The sequence below is a fragment of the Hippichthys cyanospilos genome, chromosome 17 (assembly GCF_059441005.1).
Source record: "Hippichthys cyanospilos isolate Australia breed blue-spotted pipefish chromosome 17, RoL_Hcya_1.0, whole genome shotgun sequence".
Lineage (NCBI taxonomy): Eukaryota > Metazoa > Chordata > Actinopteri > Syngnathiformes > Syngnathidae > Hippichthys > Hippichthys cyanospilos.
In genome coordinates, this window is record NC_142385.1 from 6,606,514 (window position 1) to 6,627,506 (window position 20,993).

Genomic DNA, 20,993 nt, shown 5'->3' on the forward strand with positions numbered 1-20,993 from the left:
AAAAAGTACTTCTGATTCAGAACATATGTCAAAAAGCAAGAGGATGTTGATTTTATTATTTTTATTAAACATTTATTGGCTTGGTCAGGCCAGTGTCAGTGAACTATTCATGGCCTGACAGGCATTGTTTCAGTTATGAAATTGTAAAAGGGGTACTTTGTAGTTTTCCATTTTATGAAGTAAAAAATCCTTTAGTGTATATTTAATTTCACAATTGTAAAATGTTATCCTTAAAAATGCATTTTGCGACTTGCTGTCATGGCTCACCTGTTCTCTGTATTTGGTCATATGATGTTCACAGGCTGAGCCGTGATTATTTATGACCTAAGCACATGTGACAATGTCATTTGCAGTCCACAACAAGTGGAAAATTGCAGATTTTTATAATGACATTATCCACATGTTTATCCTGTATATACTATATATTGATGGATGGATGGATGGATGGATGGATAGATGGATAGATAGATAGATAGATAGATAGATAGATAGATAGATAGATAGATAGATAGATAGATAGATAGATAGATAGATAGATAGATAGATAGATAGATAGATAGATAGATAGATAGATAGATAGATAGATAGATAGATAGATAGATAGATAGATATTCACAGCTAAAGATGGCAAAATAAGTATCCCTGGACTATAAACGTTGTTACAAAATCCTATTCCGATAATACGGTTGTGAGATAAATGACTCATATCCAATGTGCCAGGCTGCTCGGTAGACAAACTAATCCACTGCGGGACTTCATGGGGTTTGATGTGGCTGCGAAGGTGTTTAGACAGACAAGTACTGCCTTTGTCCCGAAGCCGCAGAAGAGTAAATGGAATGAAGGGAGGTGCTGCAAAGACCCTCTGAGAGCGTTCCCTCCTCTCGCTCATATCCTCGGCGCAGGTATTTGACCAGAACTAAAGAGCCCTCTGGAGTAAAGATGAGAAGCTTGTTAGAATAAGAAACTCGAGCAGTGCAGCTCATTATCAGCTCACTGGCTGCAAACCCCTCGTCGCTTTGCTCTGGCCCTGTCAGGAGGTTACGTGTCAATACCACTCAAAGGTTTCACTCTCGGGATTGAATATCCTAGCCTATTTTACATGTGGATTATTGAATTTAATTCCTACTTCCTACTAATTCCTACTATTCCTATATATCTTTTCCTATGTAGCTGATATTCGATTGCGATATTTGATGGAGTGTCATGCTGCAATTGTATTAATCAAAAGGGACGTTTATTGTACTGGCAAAATGTAATTGAATTCTAAATATACAAATCTTTTAGATCTTATCAGATTTCCAGATATCCAAATAACAGCTTTTCAAAGAAAATGTTATGTAGGCTATCTGAATACCGAAATACTCAATACGAAAATACTCAATCAACCTTATGAATGAATTGATTTATACAATGGACTGTTGATTTTTCACCCGGTCTGCAAAAGAAAACCATTTTGTAATCCTGTGTTTTCTGTGACATTGTACTTCACACTTGCTATTAATCTAATTGCTGTGTCTAATAATGTGAGGTCCAAACAGCGGTTCTATATGCAAATGAGTAATTAAGGAAACGTCCACGTCTATTCAAGGCTTAAAATAGGGGTGGAAATGAGGCATGTGCACACGGGTACAATGTCATGACGCATGAAACCATGCATGGGCTCAGCTGTGGAGTCTCATGAAAAACACTAGTTTTAATAAGAGTATGATGCAGCGGTAGATTTTCCTTGGCTTTTTTTTCCAATTTTGCTCAAAAATCCTACAAAGGAAAAACTACATAAAATGGTGCAGTTACAGTACAGACAGCACTTTGATAATTAACAAATTGAAATCCCTAGCTTTAGGAAAAACATGTTTAAAAGATTTGGCACATTCATCTTTAAGATGTCCATATTAACCAGTACCGAAGGAAAAAGACATTGATCTCAAACTTCTATAAAGTGTTAAGACTGGAGAGTAAAATTCAATCTGAGGAATGTTTAACATCTCAAGAGATGAAAAGGTGTAAAAAAAAATTGGTGTGGCCTAATGGCTGCTTTGAAATGAAAGGAAATGAGCAGGTTGGACATTTCTGTGTAACGTGCATTTTTGTAAATCTCAAAACTCAAAACTAATATCATCGGCATACTGCTGGTTTTGTCAAAACATGTCATGAATAAATAAAAAATAAATATACAGATTTACTAGCACCTGACAAGTCAACTTGAGTAAAAAAATATATATTTTTTTGTATTTCACTACTTTCCATTGCTGTCAATAGCAGCACCCTTAAAATCGAACCCAGTGCCCTGCATGCAGAAATTATCGGGACAGAGAGCCAAATTTTGCTATCCTTGTGTGGGAAAGCAAGTAAGGTCAGCTCTTGCAGGCAAGGATTCACACTTCCCCTCCAACTTTCTATCACACCACTTAAAGCGCCACCACGTACCAACTCAACACGTGTTGCAGTACGGCAAAGGCCAACCTAACAAACTCGCCCTGTGTCCCTGACATTCTCTACCTGGCAAACACGGGAGTGTTTAATGCTCTCTTCGCCGCGCCGCATGCTAAGAGGCGCGTTATCATCAGTGCGGGCAGCCATGCAGGAAATGAACGCCATGCCTGGACTCTGACAAAGCACCGCCGGCACGTTCAACATCCGACTGGAAGGCCGGCAGGATGGTGAGCTGGGAGCAGATGTAATCACTCAAGAGATAAGGATGCAAGGCATACGAGGAAGAGAGATTGTAATGTCATACTGTGTACGTATGTGTTATCCTGATTTAATAACGCCATGTTCTTGCGAAACCCACTTGAGTACGCGTGTAAAACTTGCATGGGAGCAACGTGGAGAGTTTAGGCCCGCGGTTACTTTGAGTGCCAGGTACAGTAATGGCCCGCAGGTGTGTGTATCTGTGTGCATGTGTGTATTAGTGCAAATTCCAAAACAGCCAGAGGCAACACGGCAGGTGAATCTCTTGCTAGATCAGCAGCAGGGCTTCCCTCACGCTCTCATCAAATTTGAAGCAGTTCTCTCTTGACTTAATTTGTAATTCAAACCAACCCATTGCGAAGCTTCAAGAGAAGTAGGATACCTCAGATAATAACTGGAATGGCACTCAGCAGGGCGCCCATCACCAAAGCTCAACACCCATAACATGATTGCAATATTAAATGACATCCAGTGCGGTGATTGGTAGTGAATACGTTATTTTTAATTTTCTCTGTTTAAAATACCGTAATTCCCCAAATATAAGAAGCAACTGTGTATAAGACAAACCCTTCATTTTTGAGTCAAATTCTGGTATTTTCAATATTAGCATGTATCAGACGGACCAACACTTTGTACAACATTGTAAAAACTATAGCAAAACTAAATAAATCGCATCTTTTGTAAAATCTTCATATTTTCTTGTGTTCATTTCTGTAAGTTATATATTTGTTAAGTGTGTATCAGGTTTCCCACATTGCGAGCGGTCACTAAATGCCTCGCTGCTGTCATGTTGAATGCGCTCGAAGCTGTTGTTTCTCCTTTCCTCGCGACGCGATTTGAGTACATTTTACAATATATACCCAAAGTTGACGAGCATACCTGTTTCACCAAGTTTATGACTGTGAGTATCTGCAAAAAGGCCGCAATTTATAAACAAGCTAAATGGATTACCTTTCCATACTCTGTAACCGTAGCAATTGTCTCCAGCTGGTTCAATTAAGAGCGGTATGGTATGGAGACATCACAACCTTTACATGATCCTCTCTGTTTTCGTAATATTCCTGTGTGTGAAGAAGGACGCTCACATGTTGGTTCAGTCCGTCCGCTTTTTTTATTGAAAATAACGCTGTAACAACCTTAAATAAGACGAGCTGTTGTTAGCTGCAACAGGCACTTGATGCTGACACGAACTGACATTCCACTCCTCTAGCTCGTCCCATCAAAGTAATTATTGTAAGTAAGAATACGTCCGATATAAAAATGCACATCTGTGCGTCAACAGATCAATCGTCCACAAATGGTGTTGGAAAAACAAAAAAAAAAAGTGTAAATTTTTTGTTTGTTACTGTTTCTAGGATGTACACACACTTTTGGCCTTCATTTTTGGGAAGAAGTGTCTCTTATATTTGGATGATTACGATATTGTCGGAATAGTTTCCACAAGATTAATATTTTTTAAATGCAGCTTCAATCTTTTTCTTTTTTTTAATGTTGTTAGGTATATTCATTACAATCTATTACAGTCATAATAGTCCAGAATGACTTGAGAAAATTGAAATTTTATTTTATGGCCATATTGTCCAACCCTACGATGGAGGTGGAACGTTTGATTATTTATTAGTCATTACCTAATATACTAATAAATTCAAAAATGATAATTAATTGTTTAGAGACCAAAAATTCTCAGAATTTCAGCCTCTTGACATCAAATATCCGATTTATTTAGTTGCTATAAAAGCAGACTGATTTTTGATCACTGTCACACAATTTGCTCTGAATCCTAAACTGTTAAAATCATTCTCAGCTGTTTATTGCTTGAGCACAACTTGCTTAAAAGCCACAAATAAGTCATTAGTAACTTGTAAACTTGTCTTATAAACCAACCTGCAGCCTAGCACTTTTAAAAATCGTAGATTTCAAGACTTAGCAAAGTTTCAAATCTTTGATTTGTAAAATGATGAAATAATCAAATTAATTTGATTCATTTCCCAACCCTAATCCATATTAATGGCTCCACATCCTGTCACATCAACATCTACCCTGGTCACCAAATTCCAATCCATTCTGGTAAAATAAGCCATTTGTATTTGTGAGCATTCCTTCTAGAGATAATCAAAAGCCAAGCAGCAAACAAAAAATTAAAGAAAGTAAATGACAATAGTAAGTTGACTTTGCAGAGTAGCCAGTTTTCTGTTCCTTCATAGTCGTCAAGAGACTTCTGGCAAAGCAGGATGATTAAACCATTCATTAACAAGTATCGACCGAGGTGATGAAATGTGTCATGCACCCCCGTGGTGCCCACAAAAAATACACGCACACAGTAACCATAAACACAAAATTGCCAAGGTGCAGACCACATGGCCGAAGGTTGACAACACAATGTCACCTTATTAATGGCCAGTAGGTCCGCTTCATTGATTCTCTTGGATTAAATGAACATCCTTCACACCTTTGAGCTGGTAAACAAGACCAATCTGTTAGGCTGAGCTATAAGCGTGTGGACACAATTAAGCTCGGAGAATGACTCATCATTTACTCTTTTACACTCAGCCTACTGAGTTTTAAAATAACTTTTTTTTAAACATCAAGTCACTTATACGCCCGCTTCAACAGTGTCTTGTCAGCCGACTGCCGCTCGTGCCGTTTAATTTGGGGTCTCTAGTCTCTACAAATGACCAGGAGCACCTCGTCTCACCTACGTCCAAACAAGAGACTTGTCTGCAATATCGCAATCAACTCACCTTGCGTTTGTGAGCCGTAGACATGCACTTTTGCCCTGAAAAGATGCATGCCTACACACATTGCTCGATAACGACTCTCAACTCGCCACTGTGACCTGCTTTTCTACCACAGAGCCCTCTGAAGGTGTGCCACCACCCCTGTTTAAAAGTAATGTAGAAACACTTCCCACTAGACAGCCTCGAAAAAGCAATTTACAGGAATTAAGTTTTAATTAACATGCTAACACACCTTCGCTGATCAATTTAAATTCACAGAGGGCCCTCCTCTGTGAAAACCACAACAAAACTTATACGCAAACAAATACACAAGTGGCAGGTTAAAACAGTAGGCCTGACCTCACCCAGGACCTCCAAGGGCAAAGCTAAGCACGGAGAGGGACAATAAATGCAGAGCTATGCGTGTAATGAATAAGTTACACGAGCCGATTAGGACAGGCAGCAGTGATAAATGCCTCTCATTTACTCATTAGGCCATTGGCTGACGGCAGGAGCAAAAGGGACCAAGGGCCAGAGAGGTAACCTTGTTTGGTTTTTAACAGCCATGTAATGCATTTCCTTATTGGAGATGAATAAGCTCCTGCCTGCCGCTCGTTTATTTACGGTCAAATTAAACACGTACGCTTTGATGGCCTTAGTACGGATTTCATCCTGATGGGAACAACAGAAGGGAGTTGGGACAAAAAGTTAAGTAAAAAAAAAAAATGGTTTCAGAATCAAAATAAAATGCCTAAAATTGTAATATATATATATATATATTACAATTTTAGGCATTTTATTTTGATATATATAGATATATATTTTATATATATATATATATATATATATATATATATATATATATATATATATATATATATATATATATATATATATATATATATATATATATATAAAAACAGTTGCACTTCCTCTTAGCTTCCATGTAACCACGCCAGACATGCACTGCCAAGGAAGACACAACAACATCACGTCTCATGGTGTGCTGCATAGGCTAAACTCAAAATAAACACATAAAATAACATATGGACGTTAACTCAATGACCGTAGCACGGTTTGACATTAAAGTGAGTCTTTGCAGCAGTGGTTGTGACCAGCGTGCTTTTATTGCCATCACATCTGTACCAACATCATTGATTTGATTTGTATATTTTGTGGCTTGTTCTATTAAGTCCCAATATTCCATAAAAATGCCCTGCTAGCTAGTATTGGCCACAAGCTAATAGTCTCCTTTAGAATTGACACTGAAACAAAAGAGTTTGATCAGAACTTGCACTGGTCTAAATAAAAGTTTAAAAAAAACATTGCTTAAAAAGGTTATAGCCTTAGTTGACTTCTCCATTTTCCCCCAGAACATACCATTAACAGAATAATGGGCTGCATGATAGAAATAAGATCAACTAGAAATCAAATGGATCGTAACCTGAAAATGGAAACAAGGGAATTAGTGGCCCTTGACCTCTCATTGATCTCCTGTAGCTTCTCCTGAGACCCACGTTAGCACCCAACAAGTTAATAACTCTCGAACCCTGGCCTGAAGTTGGCAGTCCAATCTTTTTTTTTTTTTTTTATCTACACTACTGCAGGCCAATTTAAGGCAGGCTGCATGCAGCAATCAGCCACCTTACTTGACAAACACCCACTTCTCCTTGATGCACGAACCATCTCGGTGGAGAATCGATCTCTTGGGTAAATCATTCAAAACGGTCATCCAGGAGACCATTAGAGCTTCCCTGGGATGACAAAAGCAATATTACCTGGAAGACAGCAAGGCGCTTCGGATTCTCCCGGAAAAAAAAGGTTTTCTTTACCGATCAATGCCCTTAATTCTATTCTTGACCTTGTATCGTTGCATCAATTGACTTCAGACAACAGTTCGTCCATTTCACGTCAAACCATCTTTGATCTTTCTTACAGAGGTGGTGCTTAGTAAGTTGTCAAGTCATCGCTGCCCCACTGTCTGTTCGCCATTTTCTCAAGCTGAAAATTGTAATCATCGCTACGTCGCTAAATCCTGTTAGGATCGCCCCCCCTTCCCGACATCATTGCTTGGCTTTAAACAAAGAGCAAAAGCTAAACTTTACAGTATTCACTTCAATCAATCCAAATTAAGTAGACGAGGATTAATCAAAATAATGTGATCACGCACCATAATGCCTTGTGTGGAGAGCATACACATCAAACAGCATGTATGATCAAGATGTGTCTTGTGACTAAACTGCAATCAGCAAATTTGTTGCTCAGTGCAATACGTTAAAGACCCTTTCTCTATTAATAGTAGCTGGTGCATGCTAACGCTCTTCTACTCAGCCGGTTATAGGTGGTGCATGTGTGTTTGCGTGCTGCCTATTTAGACTGTGATTACACTTCCACCGTCCAAGTATATGGCAGTTTAAACATCTCTGAAATTTGGAAGAATAAACTATTATCAACAATAAGAGGTGGCACAGGGGGTGACAATCACAACAACGAATTAAAATGAGGAATGAGATCTACTACTCAGTTGGTCTTAGCTTATCAAATGTTTTTATCATTCGGCGGTCCATCAGCAAAATATCGGTCCGCATGACTGTTTTGATTTCTTTCAATGTGCGTTGTGACATCTCATCATAAAACAATCCTCTTAATGGACTCTGCTGGAGGAATGCAATGGACCTGAAATACAACGGGGTAAGCGTTGAATTTCTGAACGACACCACAGCGCTCATTCACCCGATGGATCAAGGCGTCATTTGTGCCTTTAAGGCACTCTACACTCGCTCGATGATGGAAAGCCTCATCTCCGTAATCGGACGCAATGAAGACTTCACCATGAACGAATATTGGCGTGGATATAATGTCCGTCGTGGAGTTATGCCACTATATAAAGGCATTCTGGCCTAAACGGCGGCAACAACTCCCCATCATGATAATCCCCATCAATCAGCAGCCCCCGCCAGAATCTGTTAAATCCAAGTATGGTTTTCAGGGGGCTGTATTTTCTTTTGGTAATATCTGGACTTTTCTGGCCCGCAAAAATGAAAAACGAGATTACAATAAAATAGAATGAAACTTTCCTCTTCCAATCATCTCACATTTATGGGATCAAACCCGATTTCTTATCAAATGATCCAGATTTGAACATCCCAGTTTTATATGCTTCTATTCTATTTTCGATTTCTTCTTTGAAAAAGTAAACACAAACTCCAAAGTCAGACTCACTTCTCATTTGAAATCCACACTAATGAGTCTGATTGACTGACAAACATTGACAGAACAAATTCAGGGATATACATGGTCATTTAAAAATATAAAAGGTATGAGTGCTTTTGTGCTTGCATTATGATCATGCAGCCTTACAGTAAACCAACTGTAACTTCAACCATCTCCGTTCAACTGTCCTGTCCACAGGGATTTGACTAATGAGGACACATAGGGATACATAAATACAAATATACGCTTACGTCTTTTTACATTACGGTACATATATTTAAGCTAATGTGGCATGCAAGGTACAGAAAGTAATGCCAAGTGCATTCATGCATAAGCTCCACTCGAATCTTGTCCACTATATTAATATAAACATACGCCGTAGCTCAAAGACATTGTTCCCTTTTACATAAGGGAAAGACAAAAAGGGAAATCCTGCAACAACATCCTGCAGAAAACAATTAATTATCAGCCCATCACAGTAGAGGTAAAGGAGAAACCTCTTTAGCGGGATGTCAGTGGTGCTGACGGCGCCTAGCAAGCATTTGAGAGAACACGTCCACAGCGCTATCATTAGAGAGAGGCTCTGATCACAGTGAAGCTTGCTGACAGCACATAAAAAAACAGCCATTTGTCTATCAATTCATCCTCCTATTCACACCCTTCGTTCAATTTCTGCTCCCCCCACCGTATTCTTCCTCCTCTTAGAACCAACCGAACAGTGGTAGTCAACATCAAAAGTAGGAAAGAATGAGGCACATCATTAGCGAGAGAAGACAGAGGCAAGGGAGGATGAAATCATTTAGACGCTGCTGTGGAGAGGAAATTGCTACGCCTGTCGAGGAGGAAGACGGAGGGAAAAGGGACGGAGTCAAAACAAGAGGAGAATACAACCGATGCCACAAAGAGAGATCACAAATGGCAACCTTTACTGGGTGATAACACGCGAGTTATCATGTGTGAGGGGATTGATCAGCCTCTCCGCCTCCAATCATCACCTGGCCCTCTGTGATCTTCCCCACAGGTGCGGGCGAGCGAGGAGTCCTTGTTTGAGACCGTAATTGCCAGGGAGCAAAGATGAAACGTGAAGGTGCTGTCATGTTTTAAACATGACGCCAGTAACTGCAGATACTGCACAGGCTTCTGACTGCTTAACAAGTGGAGTTTGTCACTGAACCTCAACACTCTTGTTTGACTTATTGACATGAAGGCGAGAGAACAACACGAGAACAGAATTGTGGGTAGTCGGTTATTACAAGCAGGGGCAGACTAACCGCTAGGCAGACGTGGAATTGCCTGGGACTCTATAGCCACTAGTATACGGTACGGTAAATACTGTTAAATATCTAAAACGTGATATTAAGTCGAACCCCCCCCGCAATGTGGGGGCTTAAAATAAGGGGAAAATATAACCTCGACCTGTACACTGAGAAATACGGTATATACAGTGGACCCCCTGGTTACGGCGTCCCTAGCTTACTTTCTTTTCACATAACGAAGTGGAATACTACGATTTTTCGTCCCCTTGTAACAGCATTTTTCCCGCCTTGCAATTAGAAAATTCAAACTTGGCTGTCAGTGTGCATGCGTATGCGAGGCACGGTGCGCTCATACCTCACTACGTGTGTCACGTCATATGATACTAAAATACAGGTCTGCTATTAGTCGGCATCACGGAATAAATAAGATGCTGGTCTTCTATCGGTCGGCATCAAGGAATCAATAAAATGCTAGTCTGTTATCGGTCGGTGTCATGCCGTCACTAAGATGCTGGTCTGCTATTGGTCGGTGTCACGAAGATGCCGATATGCTAAAGACTTGATCTCGTCTTGATATATATATATATATATATATATATATATATATATATATATATATATATATATATATATATATATATATATATATATGTTCAGAATTAGTTACAAGTCTCTCCAAAAAAAAAACATGTGAACAACTAGGTGGTTTACATCATTAAATAAAGACTTTGCTGAACAACATTGATCTTCCTTCAAGCATCCATCGTGTGTAATCAAAGGTGACATTCTCTGCAATCTTTTCTGAGTTGAAGTCAATAAATTAACTCCAGATAAAACACATTTAGATTGTAAGCAAATATTGCTCTGAGATCCTTATTTACACTAAGCACCTGCAAGACTTTTGCATAATGAAGTCACTATCAAATAAAACAAAAACACTACAAAATTGAATTGAAAGCAATTCTGCCGGCGTTGTTTCAGAATCAACAGTTGCAAAAGTAATAACAACTAACACTTAGCTACAAATAATCTCTTTTGCTGATATTGTTTTAATTGTCATCACAGAGTTTTACATTTCTGTTTATCTATCAGTTTCGGTGAGCCAAACAAATGAAGCCCTCAGAGGCTGACAGATAACAGTTCTCCTTTTTACCCCCCAAAATGCAATTAGCCATTATTATGTCCCTCCGTAATCTGCCAAGTTCATTTTATTTGCCTCTCAAACAGCGGAGGCTTATCTCGCTCGTATTTACACAGAGCGCTTCCGTCCCCAACACATCTGCGCCCTACGGCAGTGGCAAACACAGTCAAAGTTAGTGCCACCCTCCCAAATCAGAATACATAAATACATAAATAAATAGTCTCACCATAGTGTTTGCCAAAGCCTCACACTATTAAAAGCGAAGTTAGACGATTGAGCCCTAGAGAAATGCATCAGAACCAATATTGCCTCTGCAATGGAGTCATGGCACCTCTCCGTTTGAGAGCAAAATACGAACGAGCAACCTCTTTAAGTGTGCCTGCACCTCTGTGTGTGTTTTACCGTCATTGCCCTGGTTCCCCTCTCTCTTCAGCATCTGCACCGCCCCCACATACTTCTTCAACTGGACCTTCAGGACCTCATTCTCCCTGCACAAATAGAGACACACATACACACACGGAGATATCACATAACCAATAACGGCTAATAATAAAGAGATTGTGGGAGCGGTGTTGGGTGGTATGGAGGTGATTTATACGCTTTCCCTGCCTAATATTCTTACTGGAAATCCATTAGAGACTAGATTAGATTGGTTTTAGACTATATTTGTAACATCAAGCACACTGTGTGAAATGATGTGTTAGCTGGTGAAAATACCAATAAACCACCTGAGATGCACACCCCAAAAAAGGAATCAATTGAATTTCAAAGTAGGGAAGAGAAATAATATGAAATGAGACATTCAAAATACACGTCTAACAAATAGGTGGCGACGGACAGCAAAATTGGGCATTATTACGTTGGGAGTTTCGTGAATTTGGGTATGCATCAGCCAAAATGTTCTGCAATGACTGACAAGTGTTAGTATGCCCTTTGTTTTACCATAAAGTTTAACCAATTCTAAAATTGCTTAATGGAACGTACAAAAAAAAAAATCTATTCTCCAGAAGCTTCCAAAATATATACAACAGAATTACTGTATATAGACACAGAATGACAAAAATGTCAAATTTCACATTGCAAGTTAAGATTGCAAAATGCCACGAAAAACAAACAAAAACTACCATAAATTACCATAAATTGCTTGTGATAGGAGGTCGTTAAACTAGCCAAATTCCAATATTAGCTTTTTTTTTTTTTTAAAGGCACAGAATCAGTGATGTGCAGCCTGTCACAAAAATACATTTTTACAGATAATAACTTTTCACAATAACTGATACTATCATTTTTTTTGTATGCTGGTTACATGTGATATTTTTCAAATGTAAAATGGGCTTAACAAAGGTTAATGTGCATGTAATCAAGTCTACACCCTCTTCATTAAAAGCTCACTTTATTAAATAAGTCATATATCGATGCTGTCATGTTTTTTTTTGTTTTTTTTAAAGAACAGAAACATCTGTAAAATTGAACTTTTGTTATTCGTCTCTGGCTGCCTGCCCAAGGCAAAGATCTACCATTTGCATCAAAATCTCAAAACATAATGTCAAATTTAAAAGGCAAGCAGAATTGTCATGTTAGTAAAGATTGCGATACCAACACAAAATATGCGTGAGTTGCAGGTGAGTGATTTTGTGCACTTGGGGTCGCCTACTCACATTCGATACTAAAATATCTGTGACTTTGAATGTGTGTGCCTTTAAAAGAAGAGACCAAGCATTCTAAATAAATACTTCTAATTGGTCAATGTCAATATATGTATTTAGTAGAGTTCTTTGTCAAGTGAGCATTTGAAAGTACAGTCAGCCCCCTGCTTACGAGCATCCTGATTTGCGAACATTCCGCCTTACGAGCGTGGATCAGGGAGAATTTTGTCCTCCGCTTACGAGCAAACTTGCGAGCATTCCGACAAACCAGCCATTGAGTATGTAGAAATGTTCTCGCCTAACTGCGTCAATATATTCAGCAGTTGCGTCATCTACAATCATTAATAGATACTTATGGCGGTAACGTGAACGCTATTGGTCTTACAATCTCACACTGACTGTCTCACTCACGGTGTCTAAATATATTACCATTTAAGTGTAGTGTTTGTACAGCTAAAGGGAAAAACAGCTGACATGAAATTAAATGTGCCGATTGCAGGACAAAGAATTGTCATTGGTTTAAATGTGTGTTTTTTTTTTAATTAATTGTCAATACATTCCAACCGTTTAAAAAAAAGTGCGAATAATTCAGTCAGTCAAGGAGACGCCAATATGCTATTGGTCGATTAAGGTCACCCGGTCTCACTCACGGAGATGCTATTGGCCGGCGTCGCACGTCAATCACAGAAATGCCGATATGCTATTGGCCGAACGCCTTTATCTAGCTTGATGGGACAGGATGGAAGGAAGTAGACAAAATGAGTGAAAAACGGAATGTTTTGAAGACTTTGCAAACTTTATCTGTTAGACATAGCTTCTAAAATTACTAGCAGCGGTAAAGGAAGAAATAAGAGGATGATGTTTTAGTATCTCCGTGATTTGCACCATGACTGAAAGAGTTACTGTAACACTGTAAGACCAATAGCCTATATGTGTTGCCGTATTAACTCAAAAGGTTAATCTCTGCACCCTATTATGGGTGATGTTACAGCACCATATAATGGTTGCTTGACAAGATTGCATGTCAGGTTAGTCGGCGATCTCCCAATATGCATTGGGACAGCGTCATTGTTGCAATTTTGTGAGTTGTAACCAAAGGTGAACTGACGCTCGAACAAGCCATAAGTGTGCTGCCTAGTAAATGCAACACACACAACCACCTCTCCGCTTCCACCGTGCTCAATTCACGTCGGGAAAAAAAGTTGACATGAAATTAAGTGTGCCGATTGCAGGACAAAAAATCGTCACAGATTTAAATGTGTTTTAATCAATAAGATGTCAATACATTCCAACCGTTTAAAAAAAAAGTGCAAATAATTATCAGTCAGTCAAGGAGACGCCAATATGCTATTGGTCGATTAAGGTCACCCGGTCTCACTCACGGAGATGCTATTGGCCGGTGTCACACGTCAATCACAGAAGTGCCGATATGCTATTGGCCGAACGCCTTTATCTAGCTTGATGGCACAGCTGGTTGGGATGGAAGGAAGTAGAGAAAACCCTGACTGAAAAAGTTACTTTGACACTGTAAGACCAATAGCATATCTGATTTACCGTATTGACTTAGAGCATTCATCTCTGCTCATCTCTGCTTATCTCAGCACAAGTCACGTCTTTCCAAAGGTAAAAGTCATTTATCCTTTGTATTTGTTATTTAATGCAACTGTACAGTAATTATGTCACTTAATATTAATTTATGTATACAGCGTGATGATTTTACCTGAGGCTTCTGCGCGCGTTGCACGCACTCACGAATTAACATGGGTTTGGATTGCCCGCTATACGAGCAATTCGAGATACGAGCGTAGCCGCTGAACGGATTAAGTTCGTAACCCGGGGGCCCACTGTACAAATTTCCAAGAGTGGCGGGGGCGGTAGTTGTTTTGAGCCGAAGACGCAGACACAAACTCAGAAAGAAAGCGCGCGAGTCTTTACAAGTCGTAACAGGCGGAACACCATTGACTTGGGGTTGAAATCGATCAGAGTTGGACTGAGGCTTTATGCCCTTGCCAGTTAAATTTAACAGGCTTTGTCTTGCTCCACTGCCCCCCCCCCCCCCCCCCCTTCCCCTAATTCTCCACGGGTGATTTTTGGTGCCCCGCTTATCAGACCTCATTTCCCGCCAACAAAGGCGCCGCCTGCACGGAGACCTCCAGCATCCGTGCGACAAGCTCAATGCGGAGTCGTCCGCGCCGCCGTTATCAGACCCGCCCACGGGCCAGGCGTTGTTCCAGCCTGATTAAATTATATTGAATACACACCGCTCCGCTCAATGTGTGTGTTCAGGGGGAACCAGAGTCGGCCACTTAAACAGATATTGGAATGTGTCTCATTTTACTGTGAATGAGTCTCAAGTCTGATGTTAACACCAGCAGGCAGATAACTGTGTCTGAACAAAGAGGTCTTGCTAGGGCTAACGCTGCAAAATCCTTTAGAGCTTTAATTTATTAATAAACTAATCACAGGCAAGAAAAAATATTACATAACTCCTGAGCTTAAAGTTCTCGATTTCTTTAAACATTTATTCTTGGAACACTTATGTTTAAAGAGTAGTTAGAATATTTAAATTAAGGATAGACCAATTAATGGCACCAATATTCGTTATTTTGAGGTTTTTTTTTTTTTTTTAATTCTGATGGCCGAAAATAAATCAAATTAAACGTGTGTTGACTTATGATAACTATTTTAAATTTCAGTGAACTATATTCAGGGGCGCCAAACTCATTTTTGTCGCAGGACGATTTATAGCTACAATTTCGCTCATTGGCCTGATATGATGAGAAAACCAAGTCATTTTTAAATAGTCTCATAGTATTATTACATTACACATCAAATTGATGGCTTAGTGGTTTTGAAATCATAAGTAAAGCATAAGAGTTTGTTGGTTTATTGTAGAGGTTATTGTAACAAAACAAACCAAATTACATAGCAAAATCTCAACTTTGTTATTTATTTTACATGAGAAGTTTTGGAACTCAGGTTAGCAGGGGTCATGTAAATTTACATGATTTGTTTTTGCGGGCCACATAAAATGACGTGGCGGGCCGGATTTGGCCCCAGGGCCTTGTATTTGACACCAGTGCACTACATTATACTATAATTTTTTTTAGAACACTCTGCAATTATTGATTTTGGTGGAAAATAAAACAATGGTACTACAAGCGAAATTTGAACATTTCCATTCTTACAAAATTTTGAAGAGCTTTATATTTCATATTTTTTGGAGCTATTTCTTTAAGTATTTATGTATCTTTTTGATGGACTGGGAGCGTCCTGAAATTTGTGAAAATTTTACAACACGTTCAAAAATGTATATTGTGTAAAAATTTTTAAAACATATTTATAATAACATAAAATGAAATTTCAACAAAGAGTTGGACTTTTTTTTTTTTTTTTTTAACTGAATATGAATATCGGCTCCAAATATCGGTTATCGGCCTGCTTGACTACTAATAATCGGTATGATCCTTGAAAAAACATATGGGTCTGTATCTAATTCAAACCTAAGCTCGAAATGTAGGAAGCTTCATATTTATGGATAGAAAAAAAAGGATTTTCATCCAATCGGTTGTTTCAAGATTTCAGCATAACCTTTGACTAATGTGCAAACACAATTTTTTTTCATCTGTTGTCTACTGAAAATATCAGCAATGATTGCTTCCTGAGGAGTTGAGCATGATAACTACTGTAGGAAGAGATATCAAGGCGGCAGCAGTGAGACTTGCCTTTGGGAATTTCCTATTAAAACATGACATTTACTTTTACAACATGACAGCATGCGCCAAAAATTTAATGGCACCCCACAATTTGAAATACAGAGCTGTAGTGTGCACAGTTTATTCCTTGTCAGTATTTTTTGTCCTGTTTGATGCGATAATCTTTTATTTACAGCAAATGTCCTCTTTCCGTGAATAAATGATTATCTAAAGAAAGAATACCAAACCGCCGCTGTCCCGCGATGGTTGTATTTTTTGCTGCTTTCTGTAGCCCGATAATGAACTCGTTTTGTTGAATTATTGATCCTTGAAAGAATAAAATGTTTTCTGCTGATGTAACGATGGCTTGTTGTGTGATTCAAGACACAATGTTAGCTGAAGTATGCACATAAATTGCAAAAGTAAGCTACTAATAGAAAAGTGGTTATCCGTACTTATCTTTAAAATTAAAGAATTAGGCCTAATGATGATCATTTTTTTGAAACTGGTAACATTTGGTGAACAGTGCAAGCAAACAAGGCAGAAAAAAATCCCCACCAAAAATGTGTTTTGAATTACCGTACTTTCCTCACTATAAGGCGCACCTAAAAGCCTTATTTAAAAAAAAAAAAAAAAAAGCTGATGGTGCGCCTTATAATCGGGTGCGCCTTATATATGGATCAATATTGAGATTAGGATTCGTAGATGGGGAATGAACTGATAAAGTAAGCTTTACCTGTTTCTTTGGTGTGTTTACAGTTGAACAAGGTTGGCCATATTGACATTGAGTTATTATGCTATTGAGCGTTTAGAGTTATTATTTGAGTTATTATTGTTATTACTTTGAGTATTACTATATTGTGATTGAAAAAGTTTTCAAATATGTCATTAATTGAAGGTGCGTCTTATAATCCGGTGCGCCTTATAGTGCGGAAAATACAGTAATTTATTTTTGCAATAGTATAGGCTTAATGGCAAACTACTGAGTATTTTATTCAAACTGTTTTGATCCTAGCTTCTTTTTTTTAATGATTCAAAATTAATAGGCTATGATTGTGTTGTAACTTTAAAATGTTTTTCTTTCTTTGAAAATGTGAGTGAGTAGATATAAAGTATACTTTATAAGTGTTTCTGTGTGTTTAGTTTCGGGGTGTAACGCTGCTGAGGAAGAGCAGTTGGAACTTTATGTCATAACGACAGAATCTATGTTTGGATACGCTGTACTATGCTGTAAGACTGTTATACCAGAATGTGTTATGAGAGAATATGTGACGTTAATTAGTGGAAAGGTGCCATTTCATCGATCGTTAAGTCCTGGCCTCAAGCGGTGTGCTTGCCGACACTCACTCTCAGGCTACATGAGTACAGTGTCACTTAACTGGACCAGAACCTCATAAAAAATATTTCCACTACTGTATAACTTTACTGATTTTGTAAAGGCAGGCTAGAGTTTTTTTTTGTTTGTTAGTTATTTTAAGGGGAAATCAAGTTAAACATTTTCTTCACAATATGTTCCATTAGGCACTAGTCTTACCAATTGTATTCAGATTTTTTTTTTTTTTTTTTTAATAATTATCAATGATAACCTTTCAGAAGACATTGGTGAATGTATCACAAACTACTGAGGACAGACAATTCGGACAAAAGTACACAAGCTACACCAGAAGATGACAACTATTCATGGGCAAGAAGGAAAGCCAAGCTGGAGTTTGCCAAAGGAACAGTATACTGTATTGACAAACCTAACTTTTACCTCATTGATGGAAAGGCATGTATTTGGAAAAAAAAAAAATCTGCTCCTGGTCTACAAATGCATTCAAATGTACCTCCATTTCCATTACCCTAAGATCTGCGCACATTCCAAATTGCTCAAAAGTAACCTGGCAATGAAAACATTGAAATAAAAGATTTTGAAAAATCACAAATACTGCAAAAATGTTCTTATACTCTCATGAGATGGTTTTTAAGACGTGTCGAAATGTAAGTATTTTGGAAGTGTAATGGAAATAGTGCTGTCACTGCGAATTTTTACACTGATAATCTTATTGATTATTCCATCGAATCATCGAGTAATTGAAAAATGTCTGCAAACAATTCATCCAGTACAACTTTTTAAGTACAAATAACATCAGCCATACGGCCACTAGGTGGTGCACCAACACAAGAAATGAAGTCGTTCACCAAGGCGTTTTGTTGCATATGGGTGTTCTTTAAGTGCAGCACTGTTCAAGTTCCACTTTGAAATAATTCATGACTTTATTTTCATTCTTTTTAATTGGGAATAATCCCTAAACTTCCAACATCCTCAGTTTTTAGAGGGAGCCTTTTCCCCATTATGTTTTTCTTCAAGAATGGTCCATATAGAAAACAGTGACGCAAACATTGTTTTGGTGGAACTTCTAAGCTTTTTGTCGACATATTTTTCTTTCCTTAAGACTTACTTGGTCAACTGTTTTCCATGTGTGCTTTTTTTCAAATTTAAAAATAACCCCTAAAAATGCATGCACAGTATGTTACATTTGTAAACACAATTTCTAATTATTCTGCTAAAACAATATTGCTATGTATGACTTCTGCCATCTGTAAACGCTTTGCTTAAGTTTCTGTCGATACATTCGCTACACGTGAGCAAGCCTTCACAGTATAGATACAAAGTTATTAACTGGCATTAAAATTGGATGTTAATTGATTATCTCTACTTTTTAGAGGTTTCTTAAGCAATGTTTCTTACAAAAATGCTACGATTGACACAGATTGATTCAGTTAAATTATGACTATAGTGCGTCAGGGTGGGTAAGGCACTTTTATTTTTTTAACTTATTTTATACATCATTCCAAATAGCAGTCACATTTGGCCAACTGCCTTCAGATGGGAGGCTGATGAGAGTTAATACCTTTCAGCATGAAATAGTCCCGCAGCAAGCACCCAAATCAGAAAAGCAATCACCCAGAACAGAGAAAAGTGAGCAAAAGCCCAAATCTGTGAGGTGACCTGAAGAGTACTCATTCATATAACCTCAGCTACGGTTTGGGAGATGATTTTCTCCTAACGAGTTAAGATATATACGAATTTAATTCAGTTTTTTTTAATTCACATAGAAAGACAGGTAAAGATAAATTCATCAAGCATAAACAAGACTTTGAGTGATGGGAACACGTCATATTACCCAAAAGGGTACATGCTACTTCTCTTGATGGATGTCATTTCCCTCCAAGGATTTGACGACTGATGCCGAGTTTAAAGAAAAAGACTGACATATTATTTATTTAGTTCTCGGGATTTCCCGGTCAATTGCAACCTTTCAAAACAGGCAAGCAAAGTTACAACATCAATATGTCTCCATTACATTTGTTTACATTTACTGCACGTGCTCTCCCTATTGAGAACCCCGAAAAGACAACATTTTGAATAAAACTAGACCTCAATTTTCCAAGATTATGTCATTCACTCTCATTGGCAGCTATAGACAAAGATACAGTTTTACTGGGAGGGCACTTAATATTTTAAATCATTCACTCCCGTTGACAGTTATATAAATCAAAAATCCAGTTCAACTGCGCTGTCAGTGTAAAATTAACTGAATGTGAGAACATTTTGTTGATTCTTCAGTACCGGATTGCCAGACATTCAAATGAACCTCGAAGTATCTCTCTTAGGGACTCAAAGGTTTTAAATGAGCCTGTCACAAAAATTTAAGACTTGGAAACTGCATTCTTTGGCTTGCTGATACGGGATGAGCCACATACTGCTTTCTCATCTGGGAAAACAGTTCGACCCAGAAATATATTAAGTCTCAGTCCTGAAAGTACAACTGTAAGTTAAGTAATAGAGATAAAGAAAAAAGAGATAGTGACAGAGAGAGAGGAGAGTTTGCATTTGAAAGATATACTATCAAAGTAGGACCCTTTTTAGGATACATCAGGGAGAAACAATGACAGTGTGTATGTGAGTGACAAGAAATTGCAAAGTAAAGTTTTGGGAGGAACTAAAAAAAAAAAAAAAAAACCTAATCAAAAAGTTCTGGAAAAAAAAAATCTAGAATTTAAACTACCTACAGTAATTACCAAAGTTGAGTCAAACCCCTCGAGTGATGTTTTTTCTTTTGCTTCTCGCATAACACTTCTTTTAATATTTCTATGCTTCTGAATCATCTTAATGCACAAAAAGAACACAGCAAATTGGCTGTTTTTTGGATATGCTCTGCTTTCATTTGGAAGTAATAAAGGCGAGGAACAAAGATACCTTCTGAGATGCATGTCACTGAATAAAGCTCCTGTGTGCAATTTGCTGCTCATTTCACAGAAGGATGTACTAGTCTATGGTAGAAACATTATATACTGAATATCTCTGGATTCCATGGCATTAGGCTACAAAAATGGAAATAGGAAAAACTAAACAGTTCCGCGTAAAACTACAAAAAAAAAAAAAAAAAAACGAGAACGTCACTGTACAATTTCAGTTTGGAAAAAGACACCTGCTCCCATTGCTTTTCAGTCTGCGTGTGTGAGTGTGCATGCACATGTCCGCCTGTTCAACCACCCCCTTCTCCCAGTGACGAAATACCACTTCCCAAACCCACTCAACTGGCCACCTTCCCATCTTCCTGCTGCCTGAAGACTGCTTTTCTTTCTGC

General features: G+C 38.3%; 1 protein-coding gene across 1 annotated transcript in view; it reads right to left on the reverse strand.

The window, feature by feature from the left end:
* snx29 (sorting nexin 29) overlaps positions 1–20,993 on the reverse strand; it is a 133,354-nt gene that overhangs the window by 83,022 nt on the left and 29,339 nt on the right. The window contains exon 14 of the mRNA XM_088439153.1: positions 11,421–11,506. Coding sequence (XP_088295279.1) covers positions 11,421–11,506 — 86 coding nt within the window. The remainder of the gene's footprint in view (positions 1–11,420; positions 11,507–20,993) is intronic.